The sequence below is a fragment of the Capra hircus genome, chromosome 20 (genome assembly GCF_001704415.2).
Source record: "Capra hircus breed San Clemente chromosome 20, ASM170441v1, whole genome shotgun sequence".
NCBI classification, from domain to species: Eukaryota; Metazoa; Chordata; class Mammalia; order Artiodactyla; family Bovidae; genus Capra; species Capra hircus.
In genome coordinates, this window is record NC_030827.1 from 65485780 (window position 1) to 65508537 (window position 22758).

Sequence of the window (22758 nt, forward strand, 5' to 3'; positions counted from 1 at the left end):
GAAATCTGCACACAAATCACTATTTTATGTCAATAGCAGAGAACAGCTGAATGGTACATCAAACCTGGAGACCCTGCTGAACCCTCAGGGGAGAATCAAGTAAGATGGAAGAACATCTTATAGAAGAGCAAGAGAGGTTAATGAGTAGGGGGCAAACAGAATAGGAGTGATGCGGGTTAAAAAATAGGTGCATAATAGCTTCCATTTACAAAATTTCCCTTTCAATCTTCCAGTATAGTGTGACTTTTTTGCCCATCTGATTTCTGAAATGTGTTGGAAAAATTACAACATAAGCCATTACACCAATGTTAACCAAGACTTTAGAATTACACTGCATTAAACCACAAATGTGGTAACTAAACATGTATTTGAATACGAAACGACACAGTAGAGACAGACAATTCACAAACAACCTTGACAAAAATAAAGCAAAGCCAATGATGTACTTTCTAACGATTCCTTTAGTAGGAAGGTTCAAAAAGGAGGGCACAAAAGCAGTTTTAACAAGGTAGGCGTCCTGCATGAAGACACGCTGAGGCTGATTCTATACATTCGCTTTTGATTACTACTATTATCATTGTAATTGGCTAAACTTTGTCAGGGAACAAGATTTCTTCCTTCTTCTGCTGTGTTTTATTCCAGCGGGCTGCAGAGTAGGTAGTAACTGCTATTTCCTCCCGTTGAATGAGTCTACATTGTGTGAGATCAGACTTCCCTGGGTTTTAGCTTCCAGTACATTCCAGGAAGTCATCGTTCCTCAGTTGTGGGGTGTTGGGGTTCAATCAGGGTGGAGTTGAGGCTGTTTTGCACTTTGATCCTGGTACCAGCCAAAGCAGAGCACCTGTCCAGGCATTGCTGGCACACCCCGCATGCTCAATTGCAGGTGGAAGGCTTTACCCATTTGGAGTATATGAAAGGGACTAGGTAGGTGTGCACTCAGTAGGCTGGCATATCCGAATTTTAACTCTGGCCCGACCAAGATACAGGAAGTGCCCTACATACGAACCTTCAAGCTGTGAACTTTTAAAGATGCAAACCCCTGCCTTCGCTTGTCCAATCATGTCAGGCGTGAGTGACGTCGCAGCTGGCCCCGTGTCTCCTATTGCTGACGACCCGTCAGCTCTACCATCTCCTACTCCTCTCCATCCTCCAGTCAATAAATCTTCTTGCCTGGTCACTTGATGCCAGCCCCTGTGTGCCAGCTGTTATACTGTACTACTGTACTTTCCAAGGTACTCTACTGCAAGAGTCAATGTTTTATTTTTTTGTGTTCGTTTTTAATGTATTATTTGTGTGAAAAGTATTATAAACCTATCACAGTACAGAACTATATAGCCGACTGCATTAGTTGAACACCTGGGCTAACTTAGACAGACTTAAACAAAAGTGGACTTACGAAGGTGCTCTCAGAACAGAACCCGTTCGAATGTAGGAGACTTACAGTACTTTATTGTGTATGTACACAACGCCACACATACACATATCACATGTGCACATACACGTACTCATGGGATTGTTTCATAAGTCCTGTAAATAATCTGCCATGAACACTTCAAAGTCACAGTCTAGAAGAGGCATGCCTTTTTCAAGGCTGTCTACCTTAATTTTGGGGGCAGAATTCTAAGTGAAAAATCATTTACACTTTCCAGGAGTCAACTTTCATGATAAAAATTCAATTGGTTTCTGTAAGGATGAAAACATCTGCATAAAAGCTCTTCATTTGGGTCTACTCAGGTTTTCACCAGAATTTAATCCAACAAACCTTTACGGAGCATCTGATGAGTAGCAGGCTGCTTACTGAGCTGCAGAACTGCCCTCCATGACTTTAGCCATGGAGAGTTCGAAGGCCAGTGAATGTAATCCCTCTGTCCAGGCAATGGAAGTCACCACCTTCTTTAAATCCTCTCTCCTGCATTCTCGGACCATTTACAACTAAAACAGCAACTCTTGGCTTTCTAGACTGAATGATATTTTGCCCTCTAAAGACTTAGCCTTCCTCCCACTCCCTCTATGAATTCAGATTCCAACACACAAGGCACTCTTTCACAATTTAGACCACAGGTGCCTCCACACACTCGGATTTGGGGGGCAGGGGAGGTGAAGGCATTTTGAATGCATAGTGTCACACAATAACAACTTAATGATTCTACCATGTGGTATCTATTGATCTTTAAAAAATATCCTTACTGAACACATTAAGCTATGATTTTTCTCTCTCTAATAACCTATCATGTTGTTCATCAGCAATTTACTTGGGGAGGATTTATTAGGCAGGAATCAAACATTTTTTGAGATGAAATACAATGAACAAAAGCTATTATTGGGAATGATTGAGGTGAAAAGAATGAACTGTCTTAGAAACCTTGGCTTTGTCGTGATAAGTATGACAGAGTTTGGGGTGAAATTCTTTTGGAAAATATATCATTATTTTCAAATAACAGGGTTGAAATAAGAGATGAATGATAATTGAAGATGAAAAAGTACTCACTTCTGTGCATTGATTCCATCAATTGCTTGAATCATCCTTTCATTTAATTCCTCTTCAAATCTTTTCTTTTGTGACTTCGTTCTGTATGACGGAAGAAATGTTTTGGGTAAGAGTATTACTAAACAGTAAACTTGTGGTCTTATGATAGCAAAATCTCTGTGTGATTCTGTTCACTGAATTTGTTTAAAAAGGAAATTATAGTCTATATGCAGCCCTTTGTCTATTAAGATATAGTCACTTTGTGCACTGAATGAATTGGTTAGAGTTTTTAGTGCCGTAAAATATTCCTTTACCACTGAGTGAAATTAAAAAGCAACACTGAAATCTATGTACTTGGTGTTTGAGATAAAAGAGGTTTCTATCCTAAGAGATGCACTAGCCCTTGAATTGCTGCCTTTATAAAGTTTATTTTTTGATAGAACATATTGGCTTTGGAAATTCCCTTGCAAAAATCTGGGCGGGTTGACGAAATAATCATTCCTGTTTCATGTTTTCCTTGGTCAGTTTGCAAGAATTTGCAGAACTGCAGTCTTCTCTGAGACGTGTCAAAGCTTATTTGTCCGTAACTAAATGTTCCTCAGTTTTTGAGAGTGCTGTTCACAGAAAACCCCTCTTACACTTGCAGACTACTCACTTAATTTCAAAGTGAATAATCTTAGACCATAACATAGAATGCTTTGCATTTTATTGTGCCAAAACAAGAATGCGTTCTCCAAGGTTATTCTGACAATCAGCATAAGAATGGTGTAAAAGAAAAAATGAAAATAATATCTGTTTTAAAAAGTTAAACATCTACTGCAGAGTATAACATATCTGGCCCTTCAAAAACTGGCTTGAGCCAGGCTGCATCTGAATCCAGGTGTCCACAAGTCACCTAGTCCCATGGGAGTGAGCACAAGGCTCCTCTGTGCTAGTCACTCACTGAACAGACCTTCTACTCTGGCATAAAATAATACTCTTCCAATTCTAGAACCGTCTCTCTATATAGATGAAAATAGTATTAAATGTGCAATGTCATATTTATCTATAATCAAATCTGGTGGAATTATCATTAATGAGACAGATGGGTAATACAATTATTACATCACTGTTTGTGAATTCCCACCTTCAAGTCCTGCCTTCTTTAAATAAGTCAAGGTTACGTTTGGTTCAAAAACAGAACAATATTAAGTGATCCACCTGTCAACACCAAGCCAATGGAATTCAGAGGTTTTAGCAAGCCAAATTCCAAGGTAAACTGGGAGGCAAATTAATTTTGATCCTTCTTTTAGAAAAAGGCCAGGCATCTTAGCAGTCACCTAGGATGGCTTATTCTCATTTGTGACTGAGGAGCTCCCTCTATTTTCTTTTTTATCAGTCCTGTGCCTAGACTTGAGATTCTTGACTTCAACTTGGTGAAAAAGTTGAAAGCTCTCTCTTTCAAAAAGTGTCACCAAGTCTAAGAAGGAACAGTGTAGATGCCTTGAAGCTCACAGGAAAATTGAACCCTTCACTCATATGTCTGGGGGCTAACGGTGTCTTTGTGACTCTGTTTTAGCATTAGCTTAGATGATGCCAGGCTTCCCTGGTAGCTCAGCTGGTAAAGAATCCACTTGCAATGCAGGAGAACCCGGTTCAATTCCTGGGTCAGGGAGATCTGCTGGAGAAGGGAGCGGCTACCCACTCCAATATTCTTGGGCTTCCCTGGTGGCTCAGCTGGTGAAGAATCTGCCTGCAGTGTGGGAGAACTTGGTCTGATCCCTGGGTTGGGAAAATCCACTGGAGAAGAGAGAGGCGACTCACTCCAGTATTCTTGGGCTTCCCTGGTGGCTCAGCTGGTAAACAATCGGCCTGCAATGCAGGAGATCTGGGTTCAATCCCTGGGTTGGGAAGATCCCCTGGAGAAGGGAAAGGCTACCCACACCAGTGTTCTGACCTGGCGAATTCCATGGCCTGTGATGCCTCAGGTGGTAAAGAACCTGCCTGCCAGTGTAGAAGCCGTAAGAGAGGCGCGTTTGATCCCTGGGTCGGTAAGACCCCCTGGAGGAGGGCATGGCAACAAACTCCAGTATTCTTGCCTGGAGAATTCCATGCACAGAGGAGCCTGGTGGGCTCAGTCTAGAGGGCCAAAAAGAGCTGGACACGACTGAAGTGACTTAGCACACTACAGATGAATCCTGTGTGGTACGCAACCCAGTACCTATGGCACATGGAGTAGCCAACAAACGCCTGTTACAATGCATCCTCTGTATTCACCGACTTCCGGCACAGCAGTTCTTAACATATAGACAGTTTCCTGGTCTCCGTAGCTTTGTGACCTCTGCTACAGAAATGAGAGGCTGTGCTTGGGGCTGATCATCTCCCTCTGAGGAATTCTTAATTCACCAACCAGGGCCTTGCTCTTCAGGCTGTCAGCGTTTCAGCATTTCTTACCTTCCTGCCTCGGGCTCCCTTGTGGGTTTCCCGGGTGCTCACAGACCCGAGCTCTATCCTCAAGCCCCCTTTCCGTTTTCTGTCTCTTAAGCTCCTCCCCCAGCCTGCCTCACCCACAGGCTGGGCCACTCTATCTAAGGAGGTGTGGGTCCTATTGCATCTCAGATGATGTTTTACTGCCCCGGGAGGCCCCCTCACCACCAGGCTGGGGGCTCAGAGAGGTTTTATGACCTCGGCTGTGTTACAAAGCCAGGATGTGCTAGGGAAGTCCGGGCTGACTTGAAAGACAGGCTCTCTCTGTGAGGGTTGGGGCCACTAAAGACCACCCACCACAGAGGAAAGAGGAGGAGGTGTGGAGGAGGCTCACAGGAGGGCAGGCAGGACAGGAGAGCAGCTAGGAACACAGGCTTCAGTGTCCTAGAGCCTGGGCATAAACCACGGGCGTGCCTCCCCAAGCCACGTGGCTCTGGTCCTCTCCTGACCTGGCACCTCTGTTTCTTCCTTCCTAAATTGATAATGGCTGTAGTATCCACCCTAGAGTAATGCTGTAGACATGAAATTAGATTTCCCATAGCCCTGGTGCAGATAACAATGACAGCCTTACGATCACTGTCTTTCAGACAGTACTCATCCCAAAAGACACTGCCCAAGGCACACTGGCTACAGAAGCCTTTCTCACTGTAATTTCAGTAAATCGACTCTGGAAGGAGACTGCGGGGAGAAGCAGACAGATAAGAGGCCAGATCACATACAGTAAGTCTCTTACACGTGAACCTTCAAGTTGTGAACTTTCAAAGACGCACACATCGTGTGCCAGCCCTTGTATGCCAGCCGCTGTACTGTACTACTGTACTTTTCACGGTACTGTATTATAAGATAAAAAATGCTTTCTTTATCCTTTGTGTTTGCTTTTTTGGTACACATTATTTGTGTGAGAAGTATTATAAACTTAGTACAGTAGTATATAGCCAATTGTGTTAGTTGGGTACCTAGGCTAACTTTGCTGGACTTTTGAACAAAACTGGACTTAGGAACGTGTTCTCAGAATAGAACTCATGCGTATGCAGGGGACTTACTGTACAAAGTGGAAGGATGTTTGTGAAATTCCATAGACAGCTGTTTGCAGATGTGCTAATTTCTTACTGGCTTGAAGAGCCAGGCCTTCTAAACATACGTTACAGGGTCCAAAACACTTTTTAAAATAGCGTAAGCTTTCTTTAATCGGGCATTTGCCACCAAAAAAATAATACTTCAAAAGCCCAAGAACTGCATTTCCCATATAACAAAGGGCTCTAAGTGTGATAGGTCAATGTTAAAATTTCAAGTTTTACACAAAATACAAATCAGAGGTCATGACAACAAAGATAAAGTGACGCAGAGGGATTCGGGAGAGAGTGCACTAAGATCTGGCAGCTAATGATCTAATTATTTATGTTCATTTTCCACGTTGATACAATGCATTTTTTTAATAGGAATAAACTCATCTCTTAAGTGGGGAAAGAAAAGTTTTAAGTTTGGGGCCGTTCATTAATTTTCCTAGTGTTAGTCGCTTAGTCATGTCTGACTCTGTGTGACCCCATGGACTGTAGCCCACCAAGGTCCTTTGTCCAGGGGATTCTCCAGGCAAGAATACTGGAGTGGGTTGCCATTTCCTTCTCCAGGTGCCGAGAGTCAGTGTGAGGAACTCTGCCTGTGGCAAAGGTCATGAGGAAGGAGGCTCGGCATACACAAAGGCGGGATTGAGCCTCAGGAGACCCCCTGTTCCCGAGCATCTACCCCCAAAACCAGAGTCTGCCGACTTTACTGCTTTATGCTCTCGCCTACACCTCTGACTTTACGGAGGGCTATTCCCCCACCACCTCTCTCTGTAAAGGAGTTAACTTAGGACTCCAGATAATAAATCTCCTGGGCATGGCAAGGGTGTCTCAGGTCAAACCTCTCTGCTGGCAGACTAGCTTGTGTGACAGGATTATCCACACTCTTGCTACTATGTACATGATTGTTTACAACCTCTCAACCATAAACAGCACAGAAAGTTTGGAGTATTTTGAAAGTCTTAGTTAGCATTGGGTTTTTCTAAAGATAAAAATCATGTTGGTGAAGGGTTTCTTTGCTGAGTTAACGATTGCCACCAGGCCTCCATATCCTTAAGCACCTGGTAGTATGTTAATCAATGTAATTGGAATGTAGAAAAAGAAATATAGTAGTTTTGATGGTAGCAATACTAGACTTTTTGAGGTGATGAATTTTCTCTTTTGTTATAGATCACTGTACTCCTCTTTCTTTGTTATAAATCCTTGTGTCCTTGCTATGTAAGAATGTAACTTTATCACTATCTTAAGACTAAGTAGATCTTAAGGGCAAACAAGTTTTCTGATCGACTAACCTTTATCAATAGAAAGTAAGGTGGGGCCATAAAATGTTAATGGGTCTTCAGACCAGAAAATACTGTGAACAAATGTAAGACCTTTGTAAGAACAAAGATATGCTGATAAGGGTCAGAGCAGCTGACCCTGACTCTGTTTCTTACATTTATCTCTATGTACAAGTAAAAGTATAAAAGTGGACCTGGAAAATAAAGAAATGGGACTAGTTCCTGGAGAGATTGGTTTCCCCGTGTGGTCTTTTCTCTTTCTCTTCTTTTCTGGCTGAATTCCCATCTGGAGCGTGGAGGCTCACCATGTATACTTACTTGCCCTGGCTTCTGAGACCCACGTGAGAGGGAGCCCAAGGTGGGGCACCCTCCACTATTCAAGCGGGCACTGGTGGCCCACGTAGGTGGTGCAAACTCCTTGTCTTGGAGGTTTATTGGTTTTCCACGTAAACCGAGTTATTCAGCCTCTTTTTCTGCACTAATTTTCCTACTACACTATGCTTTTCTAATCTCTCTTTATATCTGTAATTAAATAAGTTCTTTCCTAGGATGCTGACTCTGTCCCCGCTTCGAATTCCCTGGATCCACCGGGGCTGGACCCCGGCACCAGGGGATCTTCCCGACCCAGGGATTGAACCTGGGTCTCCAGCATTGCAGGTAGATTCTTTACCATCTGAGTGACCAGGAAAGCCCCCAAATTATCCTAACATCTTCAATAAAAAGTACTTAACTCCCAAACTAAAGGAAGGCTCTGAGCCCCGAAGCTAGAGGAACACAGACAAGAGAGAGAAGTGATGTCTGAGAGCTTGCGGGGGTGACAGTGGGACCCTGGGACACTGCAGAGGCATTTTTCCTTTGTTTGAGCAGGGTGGGTTGCACTTCTTTTCACCATTGAAAGGCTGGACTTATCTTGCTTTTATCTCTAGGATGCAACCTCAAAAATATAACTTTAAGATACTCATCTTAAGAAAGTCCAGTTCTTTACTTCAGATTAATATGAAGAATGTTTTTTAAGAAAACAATTTAAAGTTCTAAAGAGTTTACTAGGCAGTGTTTTCCCTCTTTTAATTCTAAAAAGAAAGGATATCAATAATCCTATTTTTAGAAGCTGAATACAACTCGACAGGGCTTTTCACAAGCAGCTACTCTTTTTTTCAGAAGAAAGAGCCTTCAGAATTATTACAGTTGATGAAAATTACTTTCAGGAACAAATAAAGAACAGTTAAGCCTTTAGAAAATTAGAAAATGGAATGTATACCATACCTTAAGGTGCGGTTTTGAAAATTATGCTGACCCATTGGTACATCCTATTAAAGAAAAAGAGATTATTAGTTGCTAAAAACATACATTAAGAATTTTGAAAAGATAATGATGCATAGTTCTTCTTTTACATGGTAAATATCATTTAGGTAATAAGCAACTACCCACATGGAGAAAGAGAACTTAATTATAAGTGTGAAGTAAGGTTAAAAGTTCAGTTTATATTTAGAATGTTGGTGTAATCTATGAACTCTGGATATTTGAAGTGTCAGGATTATTGTCTGGATTTTCAAAATTCCCCTCCTGATATCTGCAGATATTATTTACAACAACGCCTGCAGAGGACTGTTATTAAGTTTACTGTCGACAACCTAAATCATGTAGAACTATAGTTTTAACATGAGACAAAAATTTAGAAAATGTTTTAAAACACAAACACAATCACAAAATCTACAGACAATTCCTATCAGTGAACCGAACTGTTAAGAAACGAGACCATTGATTAACTATGTGAAACTGAGAATCACTGATGAAAAAGAAGAAATGTACATAAAGCTGGTATAATAGTTCCTGAAAAAGGCTAGTGAGAGGGAGACTCTGAATCCATTGCTAAGTGTTCAATGATAGACTTAAAAAACCACAAGACTCACTTGTATATTGTAGTGGAAATTAAAATAAAAGTTAGAACAAAGAAGCTCCAGAGAAACTTTTCTTTGTTGCTTTAAGCTCCAATGTTAGGTAAGGAAATGTATTTAGCCTAGGGAAAGGTAAGGCTTAAAAATGATAACTGAACTCCACATTTTATTATATAGAGTATTAATAAAATAATGCATTATTCACCAGCTCCATCAATGTTAAATCAAGAGTCAATGAAGTTCTGCATAGAGGATTAGATAAAAGAAATGACTTTTGGAAATTCCAGCTGTTCGATCCTGGAATGTACAAATAAGAATGACAATGGGACCTTTCTGAAAGTACGGGGCACAGTCCTGTGGGCTCCGAGTGCTAGCCAGAACCTTAGGTGTCTTCTGTCACTGCCAAGGAGCTCAGTCCTGAGACTCTGTCTGTGATTGGCAAGGCCAGCTGGTCAAGAAAACAGAGTCTGTTCCAGAGATCCTCTGTTTTTTATACACTTTCTACAATTTTCTGAAGCTCAAAGCCTTAGGGTGTTATAACTCTCTCAAAGGAGGCATCTTCACTAACATATAACAACAGATTATGTTGAGGTTGGAGCCAGGGTGAAATCTTCCCTTGGATGCCTTGCTAAGATAGTAAGGGAGAGGGTTGCTCTTAAGTCCTGAGACAAAGGAGATGGATAAGAAATTAGCAACCACAACAACATCAATAACACCACCCAGAAAGCAAGGCCTTATTTTTACAGGTACACAGATGAAGTAGCACAGAAAATAATGCTTTAGTATTTAGATATAATTCTTATTTCCTGAAAAATAACAAACCAACCAGCCAACCAACCAACCAGTCAGCCAACCAACCAGTCAACCAACCAACCAGCCAACTAGCCAGTCAACAAACCAACCAGCCAGTCAACCAACTAGCCAGCCAACTAGCTAGTAAACTAACTAACCAGGCAACCAGCCAGTCAACCAACCAACCAGCCAATCAAACAACCAGCCAGCCAGCCAGCCAACCAACCAATGAACCAACTAACCAGTCAACCAACCATTCAGTTAACCAACCAACCAGTCAACCAGCCAACCAACCAACCAACCAGTCAACCAACCAGTCAGCCAAGTAACCAGTCAACCAGCCAGTCAACCAACCAACCAGCCAACCAGCCAGTCAACCAACCAGTCAACCAACCAACTAGCCAACCAGCCAGTCAACCAACCAATCAGGCAACCAGCCAGTCAAACAACCAACCAGCCAACCAAACAACCAGCCAGCCAGCTAACCAACCAATGAACCAACTAGCCAGTCAAACAACCAGTCAGTCAACCAACCAATCAGTCAACCAACCAATCAGTCAACCAGCCAGTCAACCAGCCAACCAACCAACCAATCAGTCAACCAGCCAGTCAACCAACCAGCCAACCAACCAATCAATTGGTTTATGACAAATCTCAATCAGAGATAAAGTTATTAGCCATTAGCACTAATAATAAACTTAGTGTTGAGGTAAAATTATCTGATTCTATTCATAAGAGGGATAGAAGCATTGACTTTCCCTGACAATTAGATCCTAGGTCTTAGCATGCGTTTCCTCTAACAGGTCTAGTTGCTGGGAGGCCCCCAGCGGCTCTGGTCCCCGCTCCTTGCATCTCTTCTCTTCCTGTGACCTCATCCAGATCCACAGCTTCAAGCAGCACCTAAAATCCGATGCCTCTCACATCCACACCTCCTACCAAGACCTCTACCCAGAGATCCAGGAGCACACCCCCAACTGCCAACTTCCGAGCGGCACTTTGGTGTATGAAAGGCATATTGATTCGAAGATGTCCACTAGCAAAGTCTTGATTTTTCTACCCCAAATTCTCTGACTTTGCTCCGAGTATTTGTCAGTTCAGTTAATGGGATCATCATTCTTCTAGGTGCACAATCCAAACATGTGGATTCGTCTTTGAACTTCCTTTCCACACATATCGACTCCATCACTAAGTCTTACTTGTTTCACTTTCAAATTATACCCTAAATTTGGTTCTCACTGTTCCCACTGCTAAAATCTCAGCAAATGAGGACACCATTCCTTCTTGTAGCCCTGCCCTCTTGGTCCATCATCCAGAGTGCTAATTACACAGTGCCCTTCCCTGCTTGTGACCCTCTAACAACTTCCCACTACAATCAGAATAAATCAGAATAAATGATACATGATTACTTGGAGCCTCTCACCCTAATGACCTCCCCTGGCTTACTGTTGATGATCTGACAGCCACACAGTCTCTTCTCTGCCTCAAAGACATTAATTCATTTCCATTTCAGGGCCACTGAATTTGTCCTTTTGCTCCTTACCCTCCCCACTGACCCCTGCCCTTCTTGGAGACTCCCCCCAGCCAGCCCACCCAGAGGAGCCACGCCAGTCACTCCCCAAGCCGTTCCTCCCTTTTCTTTTCATCACAGCCCTCGGCAGCACCTGGAGTGATCTCCTTTGTTTATTTGAATCCTACTTAGGGTCTCTTTCTTCCCAATAGAATATAGACTCTTCTAGGACTTGCCCTGGAGGTCTCCCTGTTGACCACTTGAAAGATCACAATCTTCTATCAGATCGTTTATTTGTCAGTTGGAAAAGAACAAAGGAAGTTGAGAGAAGGGATAGAACTAAAACAAAACAGGAATGCTGACGCCTGCACGTTGGGTTTGTGCCTGTTACTGTGCCAGGCCTATGGACACAGGAAGCTTGGAAACGTTCATTTTCACCTGATAGCCTCATGTGTTTTTCTCATCAGCTAAGAATCATAGAACATCCAATTCTTTTTTTTAACCTCAACCACATCACTAACAGAGTGAATACCATTCTGCATGAAATTGTACTCAGAGACTGTTTTAATATCTAAATACACCGTTGGGATTATTCTAAGTGCTCCACTGTATTTCCTTTCCTCTCCTCTCATGAGTTTTTCTATTCTTCATCTGCATTTCATCTATCTTATTGAAAGGTCCCTGTGGGCGGGAGCGGCGGGACTTCATTCCCCGTTAGAAGTTGGGATGATGTCCATAAGGGACGCCAACAATAGAATGCACTTTGCTTCTGACACAGCCTGAACCTCTGGGGGTTGAGGACAAGGTTAATGATGCTGCTCAAACCCCAAGAATGTCAGGCCCTCATTTGTTCTTTTATGAAGATGCTCAGGCTTTCCACTTCGTGGTAGCCACAGCAAATTACAAACCTGGATTGAAAAAGAGTTCAGGGTTATGCAGTGGCTACTGCCTGTTGTCAATAACAGTCTTCAATAAGAAAGTGATCACGCAAAGTCACTCTTGGTTGAGACCCTTAGCAGCTGACGCTCATGATAACCTGATGGCAGGTTTATTTAGGCCTGTTTGTGAGGGGCCTCTCTGGGAAGTCAGAGATGGCAAGCTTCCTTCCTTACAGACCCGACTAGTTTTGGCAGGACACGCCTTCTGTTTGGGGGAGCCCGGCGCGGGGAGGGCGTACCGTGGTGCTGATCTTGCCGTTCTCCGTAGTCATGCTGTCTCTATGATGCAGGTGTGCAAAGGGCTTGGCCGCCCCCCAGGACTCCAGGTACCGGGTCATGCGGACAGAAGCCCTCATCTTCGCTCCGTCAAGGGTGTGTCGGGGCCTGAAGAGGTGTTGAGGGCTCCGCCGCTCTCCCTTGGGGTGAGAAACACAGCATCACACCTGGAGGCCACAGCACCTCCTCTCTCCAGCCCCCCAGAAGCCTCCCTTGCACAGGTGGAATCCTCCTCCATCACCGCCTTCACTCTGCGGGCTCCTGCCCTCAGTCCTGCAGGGCCACCAGCGGGCATGGCCACACCCCAGAGGAGCTGAGTCAGTTTTTTTTCAGACAACAAAACCTACCTGTACCTGAAACTTGGGAAAAAACAATAGCCATTGGAAGGGACGTTTTTATAAAGCTGACTCTTAGACAGAATATGCTGATCTGTTTCCATGTTTTAATGGCTGTGTTTTTTTCCTAAAGTGATGGCTGTAGGGATTGGGGCTGTTTTCAGATGCGAAATGGCCTCGAATATTGATGTTTTGGTTTTCTTTGCCTGAACACAGTGTTCTCTGGACACGTTTTTTTGAACCTTTTCCCTGCACCTGCTACCCCCGCACCGATCATCCCATACTTCCTTCTGCTTGTCACACATCTGTCTCCAGATCAACTGTCTAGTGAGTTGGAAGTTTGTCCCCAAAGGTGAACCTGGGGGTTTCGGGGAGGCTCTTGTGAGTAAACACTCATAAACTTGACTTCATTGATTTTGAGATACTTGTTTGGACAATTCAGAGGAGTTTCTTGCTGCTACCTGCGTTGTTAACCAGCCAGTGATTTGAAGGAAGTTACATAAACCGTCTGAGACTCAGCTTCTTAATCTGTAAATAGCAACAGTACTCATGTGGCAGGAATTTGGGAAGTGGTAAAGATGAGAGCTCTTATGATGAGCCCCCTGCTCTGGCCTGACCCGTGATGGGAAGAGAATAAGAGACAGCAGCTGTCTGCATGGGATGGATGGCTTTTATCATGTTAAAGCTTACATGTCTGCACATAACATGCTCACCCCGTGTTTATGTGACATTTGCTAATCTTTCAGTAATTTCTTTTTTTCTTATATCATCATCCACTTAATCTCATTAAGATTTTTATCAGCTGAGGTCCTGAGCACATTTTTTGTCTTCATTTAATTTTCTAGCTGCCAGGAAGGGCCCATCATGGACTAACACAGTGGTACCCAACCTTTTTGGCACCAGGGACCTATCTGTTATGTGCTTAGTTGTGTCTGACTCTCTGTGACCCCATATGCCAGACACCTATGTCCATGGAATTCTCCAGGCAAGAATACTGGAGTGGCTTGCTATGCCCTTCCCCAGGGACCTATTTAGTGGAAGACTATTTCTACATGGACTGGGGGTCGGGGGCTGGTTTCTGGGTGATCAAATGGATTGCATTTATTGTGCATGTTATTTCTAATCTAATGCTCTTGCTGATCTAACAGGAGGTACCAGTCCACAGCCCAGAGGCTCACACCCATGGACTAACGTATACATTGGTAAGCACTGACTAACTAACCTCTACAACCTTATGATGCAGACAATACCCTTGTTACATAAACAAGCAATTCATTTCAACTGCTTCTTTCACAAATATTTGAATGCATTTTCACAAAACACAGGCATTTAAAATAGTTTTAGAGGCAAACACTAGCAAAGAATTACACTGGTTCTTGACTAAAAAAACTTTCCATATCAGTCATTTACCCCCTTCACTTTTAATCACAGAAGTCATGGGCCAATTATAGACTCTATGATACTGACCTTGGGGTTGATTACAAAGTAAGTTTTCACCAAGTGTTGCTTTAAATACGGGTCTCTGACGTCACCATCGCCTTCTTCCACTTTGTAAGCTCCATTCAAGTGTTGCAGGGTAACAGAAGAGATGTGAACACGTCTGAAATTCCATTTGAAAACCACAATCAAGATACAGAAGAAGGAGCATCCAAGATTTTCTATTTATTTGGGACTTCAGAAAGAATTCCTTCTGCCACAGGTGAAGGAAAGGCTATAGGTTCATAGTCTGTTACCGACAGCTTTGGGAAACTGCTCCCCAATATTAAGAGCTGCTAATATTTGGAGCCTCTCTGCACTCAGTGAAACCTAGGTGGTGAATTATAGCACATAAAATGTGATCATACTGAATCTGGAGGTATGAGCATAGTTTTCTGAATTGCATGGCAAAGTCGTTTGAGAACACGTGCTGATATATATAAAAGTATGGGCTTTCCTTCTCGATGCCTGCTCTCATACATCTCCAAATTACAGCACCTGCTAAGATTCTCTTGTCATCTGTCCAGATGGTACCATCTGCTTATTTTAATAGGACTGGTTCCAGAGGTGACCAACAATACAGAAAGGCCACATATCCCTAGTGCATTATAAGCCATCTTTAACTTAGGTCTCTATTCATAAATATGCAATTAAGTCAAAGTCTGTAATTCAGGATCTGACATCCAGTCTCTAACCACGGGTCCCACGGGTGGTGAAACTGGGGCTTGAGAGCTCACGTCCATCTGGTTAATGGAAGAGGTCACTGAGTAACACGGTACTAACCACGGCAGCAGAAGTCACTGAGCACTGAGCAGTCAGCTCTTAGCCTGTGGACCTCAATTCCTAAGCCCGGAGCCTGCTGGATGAGAGGAAGCCCACGTCCTGCCTTACCCAGGGACCCCTCCAGCTTCCATGTGGTTGGCCAGGGTGACGTCATGTGACCACACGTCGTACTGCCACTTCTGCAGCCCGATCACGCCGCACAGGACGTTCCCAGAATGCACTCCCACGCGCATGTTGATGTCCACTCCGGTGGCGTCCCGCACTTTCCTAGAGAGAAGGAAAGTCACATCACCCTCCAGGGCCAGTCTCTGCCTCCTGTCGTCCCTGGCCGATTTTCTGGGCATTTTATTGTTCAGAATGTCTCAGACTGTCGGAAATATGTTCATGAGTTCCTCCTGTGGTGGAAGACTGCTGCTCTGAGGCCAGAGAAAGGGTTCTTCTCTCCAGTTATTACCAGGCTAACCCATCAGTACCAAGCCAATGCTCCAGCCAGTAAAGCCTCAGGCTGGCTAGGGCCGTGATGCAACATTTTGGTTGTAGCTTCTAATTTTCCAACCGATACCTATCAAGCACCCATCATGTGCTAACCCCCTCCTTGAAGTTTTCATACTAGACTCATGAGACATTGCCTTGTACTGTTAGAAACAATCTTAGATGCCATTCGCAACTCTAATGCTTAGCACAGCGTATATCCCCAAGGAATATTTTCTGCTGATGAGACAATAGGGCTTATTTGTGAGCTTAAATGACTTCAGCTTGAATAGGAATTAAAAAAAAATAACCACAAGCTGAATGCTTTTCCACTGTGCACGTTTCTTTAACAAAAAAGGGAAGAGAGTACTCTTTAAGAAGCTTTAATAGTGCATAAGGTATCATTAAAAAGAAATGAATTTTTAAAAACCACTTAAAAAATACTTTAGGATCCTGTCACCAACTCATTGAAAGAGACAAATGAATAACTTCCTTTGATTAGGACAGACATATATACACGACCATGTGTAACACAGATGGCTAGTGGGGAGATGCTGTAACAGGGGCCTCAGGTCAGCGCTCTGCGATGACCCAGAGGGGTGGGGTGGGGAGGGCGGGGGGCGGTCCAAGAGGGAGGGGATATATATACATATACATACAGCTGATTCACTTCACTGAAGAGCGGAAACAAATACAACATTGTAAGGCAATTATATTCCAATTTAAAAAAAAAGAAAAAAGACAACTTCCTTTAAGGGAAAATGGCAATGATTGGTGATGCCTATTTGTTTCTGCCAGTTAAATATGTTTATCAATTAAAATATAGTTGTAAAAGAAAAAGGTGTCCCTAGCAGGAAGGTGTCCCTAGTTCCATGGAGCGAATCACCCCAGGAAGAAACGTGGAGGGAAAGGATGACATTGATTGCAGCACAGTTAGGAGGAAGGGTTCCCAGGTGTGGGATGCAGTGGAACCCGAACCATCTCAAAATGACACAGGTACGCACGTGGGATGGCATCACCAACCCAACGGACATGACTTTGAGCAAGCTCTGAGAGATGGTGAAGGGCAGGGAAGGCTGGTGTGCTGCAGTCCGTGGGGTCGCAGTGTCGGACACGACTGAGCAACTGAACAACGAACAACAATCAACAATGAACGTCAAGCTTCAATGACGAAGCAGAACCATCCGAGCATACTATGATAAAAAGAAATGGGTCCATGATATAAAAATAAATGACTTCCTGAAAAAATAATACAGAGGCTATTTCTTTCCCTTCCCTTTCTATCGTCCTTTTCTGTTTATATTTTGTCATAAAATGACAACCTATATCAAGTACCTTGCAAGTCGTCCACATCCTTCAATCCTGCTCCCAGAAGGAGCATCTCCATGACACAGGAGGCTTGCCTCGTTACTTTGCCCGCATCAGCTCTGAGTGCAAACAGCTGCTGGTGGGTGTCTGGTCCCCCCCTCTGGGCTTGCTCAGGCTGGTTCATCTCTGCTCCCCATTCCCCTGAGCCCCGCTTCCTGACAGCGTCCAGGATTAGTCATAAAGCCAGTCTGATAGCAGTGACTGGTTAGTAACTCGAGTCTTTGAATTAACCATCTTCATGGGCTTCATGTCTGTTTTAGAAAAATGAGTTGATCAAGGGTTCAGATGAACTGACTGACCAGAAACATTTTAATGCATATAGATGCAGATGAAATCTGTCTGATCTATAGACAAGTGTTGAAATGATGGCTTAGAGTTTGCGCTAATAGTAGACAATCTTTCTAATTTAAGAGGAGCTTTAATCACTTACAAAATCAGGGTTCTGAGAGCACTGCCTTGATTAAGAACAGTTTACATTTTCATTAAAGGAGGGGAAAACGTCTCCTTAAATGCCGGGAATATTCCAAAACTGGAGTCAAAGAACTTCTGCAGTGTTGACCTAGTTAACAGGGAACGAGGCTCTGAATAAATGTGGAGGTCCCTGCACAGAGGGAAAACCACGGACAGACTTCCCTGGATCCATGTTGCTGGTTCCCAGGAAAACTGGAGGTCATCTGGCAAAATTCCAAGTGCTAAGTGTATGCTTTCTCCTCACCAGCTTCAAAAACTGAAATTCCTGTATTCATTCTCATCGTATGGCTTAAGGAATGGGAATGGAAACGCTTGCTTTCGTATGTGAGAGAGAACAAAGAGTTTCCAAAATTTGTCGAGGTGTTCTCTCTTTCCCTGGGCTTCCCTGGTGGCTCAGATGGTAAAGAATCTGCCTGCAGTGCAGGAGACCCAGGTTCGATCCCTGGAGAAGGGAATGGCTACCCACTCCAGTATTCTTGCCTGGAGGGCTACAGTCCATGGGGTCACAAAGAGTCAGACACGACTGAGCAACTAAACAACGACAACAAAAGGGTATTTTGTTGAATCAAATGCGCTACTGATTCACAAAATTCCAGCCTTCACAAAACCCATTCATAAAGTCCGTTTCCTCCCATGTTTAGTTTCAAACATGAAGGTGGCTTCCAGGGGTGGTTACAAACGTGAGACAATCTGTTAATTTTACATGGATTGAGTTGCACTTACATCTAGACTATAATGTCTTGAATAATTAATGACTTTTAGAATACAGTTGAAAAGCTTTTTTTTTTCTTATACCTCCGAGAAGACAGATGATTTATTTTTGGGGAGAAGCAGGGGGGACAGCTAATTCCCATACAAAGTATCTCAGGCGGCAAGCTGAGGCCACACTGCCCACCTCTGCCCTCTCGATTCTTCCTTCCTTTCCTCCCTATGTCTCTGCCCACCCATTCCTGACTACCACGTAGTGGCCCTGACACCGCTGAGCTAGTGAGTCTGGACATTCAGGTCCGCAGACTCTGCTGAGGCTGGAGGTTTCATCATCCTTCCCTGGAAAGCACTGGAAACCCACCGTCAAATCTCTCAGTCCATTTCAGCCCATGGCCAATACCACAATGGGCTAAACACAGCGACCACTAACTTGATTTGTTGCTTTCTCACTTAACGTCCCAGTTACTCAACCCTGAGAAAAGGAATTCGAACATCAAGCACATAATTCCCATCCCATTTAGAACAAAAATACGTGGAGAAGAGAAAATCACTTGACCAAAAATAGGCAATCCCCTACCAAAAAACCCTTAAACTGAAAATTTTCAATCAAACAATCAACAAACAAGAGCTTTTATCATTTATAAGACTATCAGGGCTTCTATGAAGGCACTTATAAAGAAGTATGCATTACGGTACCAGCAGTGAAAATTCACTTTGTAGCTCACATTTTCACGCTGCACTTGTCAGCTGTAATGATGCCATTATTCTTTGTAAGCAAATATTCTCTACAAATCTTACAATGAAAGAAACTATAGATACAAAGCAGAAAACTATTACAGATAAAAACTGAAACTACATTCACAGAGCTGAGTGTGTTTGACTAGATGGAGTTATTCTGGGCTGGATTTTCCTCTTCATTGCAGTCTGGTGGTAAAAACTACTTTCTCTCTTACAATTTACATGTACTTGTCAAAAATCAAGAGAGACATTAAGAGTACAAAATCGTCCCTTTAGATTGGAAGGGACTTCTCAATTGTTTACAAAGAGATTATCTTTGAAATTAATGACACAGCCCCTTCCCATAGGTTTCTAACACAGCGTTCCTGTAAAATAAGATTCATAATAACAATACAAAACACAGAGCCTTCCTCTGGACTGAGCTCTCACATGCCAATAAATGAGTCTTGGCCCGTTTCTATTTAAATGAACAGTCATGTATATAGTTTCAGTAGACAAAAAACCAGAGACAGTTGTAAGAACGACAATGAAAATGTATTATGCAGTTTAAAAGGCTCTTACTACTCATCACACTTACTTTATGGCTTCACACATATCCAGTCCCATTTTCACACAATTCTTGGCATGGTTAGGGAGAGATATGGGCAGTCCGGACACACAGTAGTAGCAGTCCCCTAAAATTTTTATTCTCATGCATTCATTCTCCTGAAAAAAGAAGTCACAGAATTTCAGCTGCATTGCTTGTGTGCTAAGATGCTTCACTCGTGTCCAACTCTTTGAGACGCTATGGACTGTAGCCCGCCAGGCTCCTCCGTCCATGGGGTTCTCCAGGCAAGAAATACTGGAGTGGGCTGCCATGCCCTCCTCCATAGGGGATGGTCCCGACCCAGGGATTGAAGCCCTGTGTCTTGAGTCTCCTGCATTGGCAGGTGGATTCTTCACCACCGCGCCAACCTGAGAAGCCGTGAACTCGTTCAGTTTCCCTTAACTGCCCGTTGAGACTGAGCCACCCTCACCCACACACCCCTCTGCCAAAGCGGGAAGGATGAGGGGAAGGGGTGGGAGGGGAAGGCTGAGAGAATATTCTGGAATGAATTACACTTAGCAGAGAAATGTGAAGATAGGCCCGTGCTTTATAGTCTGAACATCCTCAAATACTGACGGTGAAATGAAACGTTCTGTGCAGAGCAGAATCTTTCAGGATAGAAAATGGTGATCAGAACTCAACTGGAATCAGAATTGTATGTCAATTCCTACTACACTCATGGTTTTCCTCACTTCTTTCAAAGCTGAAGCGCATTCTTACCTGCAGACATGTAGCTTCCGATAAATATCACTACAGTATAATGCAGTATAATGAGCCACCATTCAACACTGCCAAGTGATTTAAAACTTAATTCTGACCTTAGGTTAAACCATTTTAATATCAAGTTAGACGAACTCATTTTTCTTGGCTGGGCTGTATTTATATTACAATATCAAGATCGATTTCATTCATATGCATCAATCCTACATCCATTTCTAACCTTTTCAACTAGCTTATGGACTCTTCACTCAAATTTAAAATAATATATAAAGAAGTACCAAACACAGATTTCTTTTCCCTTCTTAACCCACAGACTTATGGATAAACTGAAAATATTTGAAATAATAAAATGAACATAAGATCTTTTTGTCCTTAAAGCATGCGTTAGATTTATTGAAGGTTTTTGCATATTTCTTTCCCTGTCTCATAGAGAGCTTGTGTACTTTCATGGTTATCTACAGCACTGTAGAGGATATGTTCATAAATCTTGATAGCAATTTTATATAATAAAAGGGAAAAACATTGTTTATTAATCAGGTTTACCTCCCTGAGAGCACAATTGGTAAAGAATCTGCCTGCAGTGCAGGAGACCCTTCTTTGATTCATGGGTTGGGAAGATCCCCTGGAGAAGGGATAGGCTACCCATTCCAGTATTCTTGGACTTCCCTGGTGGCTGAGCTGGTAAAAGAACCTGCCCGCAACGTGGGAGGCCTGGGTTTGATCCCTGGGTTGGGAAGATCCTCTGAAGAAGGGAAAGGCTACCCAGTCCAGTATTCTGGCCTGGAGAATTCCATGGACTATATAGTCCACAGGGTTGCAAAGAGTCGGACGTGACTAAGCGACTTTCACTTCCTAAATATGTATTCTGAGTCTAGAAACAGTAAGATTAATAACAATGAATTCCTGGTAGCCTTATCAAAGACCAGTTGACTGCATGGGATTATTTCTGGTCTCTCTATTGTGTTCTGTTGCTGTGTATGTCTGTTCTTAGTATCCTGCTGGTTTGAATTGTTGTAGCTGGAAGATATTTTGAAATCAGGAATTATGAAGCCTCTATCTTTGTTCTTCTTGCTCAAAATTGCTTTGGATATCTGCGGTCTCTCGTGATTCTATATAAATTTTAGGATTGATTTTTTTTTTCTATTTCTGTAAAAACTGCATTGGGATTTTGATCGGGATTGCATTGAATCTGTAGATGGCTTTGGGTAATATTTTAACAATATTAATTCTTCCAATCCATGAATATGGAATATCTTTCTATGTATTTGTGTCTATTTATATTTCTTTCATCAATGCTTTATAGTTTTCGGGGTATAAGTCATTCACTTGCTTAGTTAGGGCTTCTTAGGTGGTGCAGTGGTAAAGAATTGCCTGCCAATGCAGGAGACGTAGGAGACGTGGGTTTGATCCCTGGGTCAGGAAGATCCCCTGGAGTAGGAAATGACAACCCACTCCAGTATTCTTGCTGGTAAAATCCCATGGCCAGAGGAGCCTTATGGGCTACAGTTGATGGGGTCGCAAAGAATCAGACATGACTGAGTACACAGGCTGTTTAGTAAAGTTTATCCCTAAGTTTTCCATTCTTTTTGATGATAATGTAGATGGAATTGTTTCCTTGATTTTCTTTTGAGATCCTTCATTGTTAGTGTATTGAAACACAACAGATTATTGTACACATATTTTGTATCCTGCAACTTTACTGAGTTTATTAGTACTAACAGATTTTTATGCTTCCCTCATAGCTCAGTTGGTAAAGAATCTGCCTGCAAGGCAGGAGACCCGGGTTCAAGGCCTGTGTTGGGAAGATCTCCTGGAGAAGGAAACGGCAACCCACTCCAGTATTCTTGCCTGGAGAATTCTATGGACAGAGGAGCCTGGTGGGCTACAGTCCATGGGGTTGCAAGAGTCAGACATGACTTCAGGACAAAACCATCAACCACCACCAACAACAAATTTTTGTGGACTCATTAACGTTTTCTACATATAAGGTCATATCATATGCAAAAAGTGATAATTTTACTACTTTTTTTAATTTAAATGCATTTCTTTTTCTTGCCTAAGGCCTGTGTCAAGAACTTCCAGCACTGTGCTGAAATGAGCTGGTGAGAGCAGGTGTCCTTGTCTTCTCCCCAGTCTTAGAAGAAAAGCTTTCAGATTTTCACTGCAGAATATGATGTTCACGGAGGGCTTTTCATATACAGCTTTACTATGTTGAGCTGAGTTCCTTATTAGTTGAGAGTTTTTAATCATAAAAGGGTGTTCAGTTTTGTCAAATGCTTTTTCTGCAGTTGATTAAGATGAGCATGTGTTTCTTATCCTTCATTATGTTAATGCAGTATATATATCTCATCAATTGATCTGCTATGCCATCCAACTTGCATCCTAGAGATAAATCCCATTTGGTCATGGTATATGATTTT

The 22758-nt window shown here is 42.8% G+C and overlaps 1 protein-coding gene across 1 annotated transcript in view; it reads right to left on the reverse strand.

The window, feature by feature from the left end:
* ADCY2 (adenylate cyclase 2) overlaps positions 1 to 22758 on the reverse strand; it is a 462350-nt gene that overhangs the window by 122047 nt on the left and 317545 nt on the right. Inside the window, exons 7-12 of the mRNA XM_018065622.1 lie at positions 19610 to 19737; positions 15385 to 15543; positions 14485 to 14617; positions 12646 to 12822; positions 8538 to 8581; positions 2489 to 2569 (exon numbers count right to left, since the gene is read on the reverse strand). Of these exons, the coding sequence (XP_017921111.1) occupies positions 2489 to 2569; positions 8538 to 8581; positions 12646 to 12822; positions 14485 to 14617; positions 15385 to 15543; positions 19610 to 19737 (722 nt within the window). The remainder of the gene's footprint in view (positions 1 to 2488; positions 2570 to 8537; positions 8582 to 12645; positions 12823 to 14484; positions 14618 to 15384; positions 15544 to 19609; positions 19738 to 22758) is intronic.